At 61.2% G+C, this 3221-nt stretch overlaps 1 protein-coding gene across 1 annotated transcript; it reads left to right on the top strand.

Moving 5' to 3' along the window:
- The first annotated feature begins 1458 nt into the window (after window positions 1-1458).
- On the top strand, window positions 1459-2531 carry PPP1R3D (protein phosphatase 1, regulatory subunit 3D). Its single transcript, XM_012656482.1, has one exon. It carries the CDS (start codon window positions 1481-1483, stop codon window positions 2375-2377), a length of 897 nt encoding a protein of 298 aa, XP_012511936.1. The 5' UTR covers window positions 1459-1480; the 3' UTR covers window positions 2378-2531.
- The last annotated feature ends 690 nt before the right edge of the window (window positions 2532-3221 follow it).

The raw sequence follows: 3221 nt of genomic DNA, 5'->3' as shown, positions 1-3221 counted from the left end.
CTACTCTCTGCTATAACTTCCCTGCCTCTGTAAAATGGAAGAAATGGGATTACAGAAGATTTTAATTTTCTTTCTGAAACTTTCTTGTATTTTTTCCACAATGATCACGTAAGCCTTTAGTTGGTTTATATATGATGGTAATACAATCACACAGGGGGGCTCCTAATTAATGAACTATACCATAATCAATAGGCTTGACTCACTTTAGATGTGGAAAATGTTCTTCACCAGAGTAATGCTCTTTCATTAGTCTGGTTTTCTTCTGGCTTTGTCCTTCTAGACAGCAGAAAGAAAACTTCGATGGAATGCCTGGCCCGAAACTGCTCTCTAGAAAAGGCGCCTGCATCTTTACCCGTCATTTACACCCGACAGCCTTACAGCAAAGGCCCGTGCAGTTACCGGGTGAGAGAAACGAACGCCCGCAGGGCCCTGAGGATGAACAAAACGAGCTCCCAGGCTTCCTGGTTCGGGCTCGCACAGAAGCAAAGCTAAAAATCAGAGATTCAGTCTAGAAAAATGCTCCCCAAGCGGCAGAGGCCGATTACGGGCAACTGCAAGATCCACGGGGGCATTAACTCCTGCTGCTCTCCTTCCTCTTCGCATCACGCCGGGGCGGGCCCAGGCCGCGCGGCCCCCACCCTCCCGGGAACCCGCGGTCCGTCGCGGCGCCGCGTGGACGAGACGCCTCCTCGCGCAGCCAGGCCCCCCGCCCGGCCGGGACCCCCCGGTGCGGTGCATGTGTCCGAAGAGGTGGCCCGTTTGCACGCCGACAATCACCGGGGGACCGGCCGCTGGCGAGGCCGCGCTTGTCCCCCCGCCATTAACCATCCATCCAAGGACACGCAGCATGCACCCGCCTCGCCCTGCACTGCGCAGACACTACCTACGGTCGATAGGCGCAGCGTCCAGGCAGATGCGGGCAGAAATTGATCAGACCCGTCCTGCGGCCGCAGCGGACACGTGACGGGGCCGCCGGGAGCCCAGACTGCGGCGAGCTGCGGCAGCGGCAGGAGGCGGCGGCGCGCGGGGCTCCGGCTGCGCTCGGGCGGCGGGCGGCGTCACCAGGGGCGGGGCGAGGCGCTCCGGGAAGTGGCGCCCGGTGCAGCGGCAGCCGGGCGAGTTACGCGGCCGACGGGGAAGGTGGGAGGGGCCGCCCGGAACTCGGCCTTCTGGTAAGAACCTCCGAGGAAGGAAAAAAAAAAGAGGCGCCACCCTGCGCTCCCCGGACGGCCTCGGGGACCTTCCGCGAGAGAAAGAATTCGCCCCTTTAGAAGTAAGCTCTTTTTCTGCTGCAAGAGCCGGACGGCCTAGGCCAGGACTCCAGGGGAAAGGTGGCGGGCGAGGGGCGAGCGCAGCGGGCTCCCGGGGTGCCCAGCAGGTCGCAGACGCCGCGGGGACTCAGCGGCTTCTGAGCACCACCGGAACAGGTCGGAGGCGGCCCCTCGGTTCTGTTCCCCCGTCTTCCGACGGCTGCTGGGCCATGTCAAGGGGCCCAGGCTCCGTGATCCCGCCCGCCCGGGGCTCCTGGAAGCCGGCGCCCCGGAGCTGCAGCTGTCTCTCGGACCTGGACGGCGGCGCGGCCCTGGAGCCTCGGCCCTGTCGGCCCCCGGAGAGCCCGGGCTGCGCGCCACGGCCCGTGCGGGCGCCGTCGGGCTGCGACCCCCACCTGCGGCCCATCATCCTGCGGCGGGCACGCTCGCTGCCCAGCTCCCCCGAGCGCCGCCAGAAGGCCGCGGGCGCGCCCGGCGCTGCGTGTCGGCCCGGCTGCAGCCGGCAGCACCGCGTGCGCTTCGCCGACGCGCTGGGCCTGGAGCTGGCGCAGGTCAAGGTGTTCAACGCGGGCGATGATCCGTCCGTGCCGCTGCACGTGCTGTCGCGGCTCGCCATCAACTCGGACCTGTGCTGCAGCAGCCAGGACCTGGAGTTCACCCTGCAGTGCCTGGTGCCCGATTTCCCGCCGCCCATCGAGGCCGCGGACTTTGAGGAGCGCCTGCGGCGGCAGCTCGTGTGCCTGGAGCGTGTCACTTGCTCGGACCTGGGCATCAGCGGCACCGTGCGCGTGAGCAACGTGGCCTTCGAGAAGCAGGTGGCCGTGCGTTATACCTTCTCTGGCTGGCGCAGCGCCCACGAAGCGGTGGCACGTTGGCGCGGGCCCGCCGGTGCCGAGGGCACGGAGGATGTCTTCGCCTTCGGCTTCCCGGTGCCGCCCTTCTTGCTGGAGCTCGGCTCACGCGTGCACTTCGCGCTGCGCTACCGAGTGGCTGGTGCCGAGTACTGGGACAACAACGACAGCCGCGACTACAGCCTCACGTGTCGCAGCCACGCACTGCACATGCCACGCGGAGAGTGTGAAGAGAGCTGGATCCACTTCATCTGAGCTCGCGGGGGCCAGGAACCTGGAGCCTCCGCATCTAAGCCGCACCTGCTGTCATTTCTGTGCTGGGCTCTCTCACATCTAGGGGGTCGTTCTCCCCGCCCCTTCTGTCCCCCAGATCGTCTGACTTCGATTTCTGCTGCTAGGTCTCACTGCAATGGCCCGCCTTGCCTTATACTTGAAACGTCTGTGTCACTTGGTCTAAAAGGTAGCCTCAGGTGGCCAGAAGGCCAGGTCGAATTGTGTAATGTGTTGCGGGAGGGTGGTGGGTGGGTAGGTGCATGGGAGTGTTGGCCCCTCCAAGGAGGGCCCGGACAGGATTTTGTTTTGAAGGCCTGAGTCTGCTAGGAAGGCCTTTTGCATGTGTCCTGAATGCTTCTCTAAACGTAGCTGTTATTTATTATTGTGCTGTCGGGACCTTTCCCCCGTAGTGGATGCCGCCGCAGGAACATTCTACACTTAATAAGCTTGCAAAAAGGTCTATTCTGTTGTGTGTTTGTGCTCCTTGTAAACAGAATGTGCAGTGTGACCCCCACCGTGGCCCCTTTTGGCACTCCTGCCCCAGGACAAGGAAAACCTGAGACCACGTTTGCTTGCCAATGTCTGTAGCCTTTTAACACTGGAAACTATTAATAGGCAAGAAATTTATGTCTCATCAGTCATCACACAACCATTCCTGGGCATTGAGGCTGCCCTGGTTAGGCTATGCGTCTCTTACATCAACAGCTGAACGAGGAAGAAAGCTTCAAACTTTTAAACTAACAAAACAGCCCTTTGTCTGCAGTCACTCTTCTGATTTCATGTATTTCTCTTGTACGTTTGATAATTAGGTATCTACATATTATCA

The sequence above is a fragment of the Propithecus coquereli genome, unplaced genomic scaffold, assembly GCF_000956105.1.
Source record: "Propithecus coquereli isolate 6110/MARCELLA unplaced genomic scaffold, Pcoq_1.0 Scaffold503, whole genome shotgun sequence".
Lineage (NCBI taxonomy): Eukaryota > Metazoa > Chordata > Mammalia > Primates > Indriidae > Propithecus > Propithecus coquereli.
Note: the sequence above shows the minus strand (reverse complement) of the source record. Positions and strands in the feature narration are given on the sequence as shown.

Coding starts and splice junctions, on each gene's coding strand:
- PPP1R3D (XM_012656482.1), top strand. CDS start 1,481: ATGTCAAGGGGCCCAGGCTCCGTGATCCCGCCCGCCCGGGGCTCCTGG.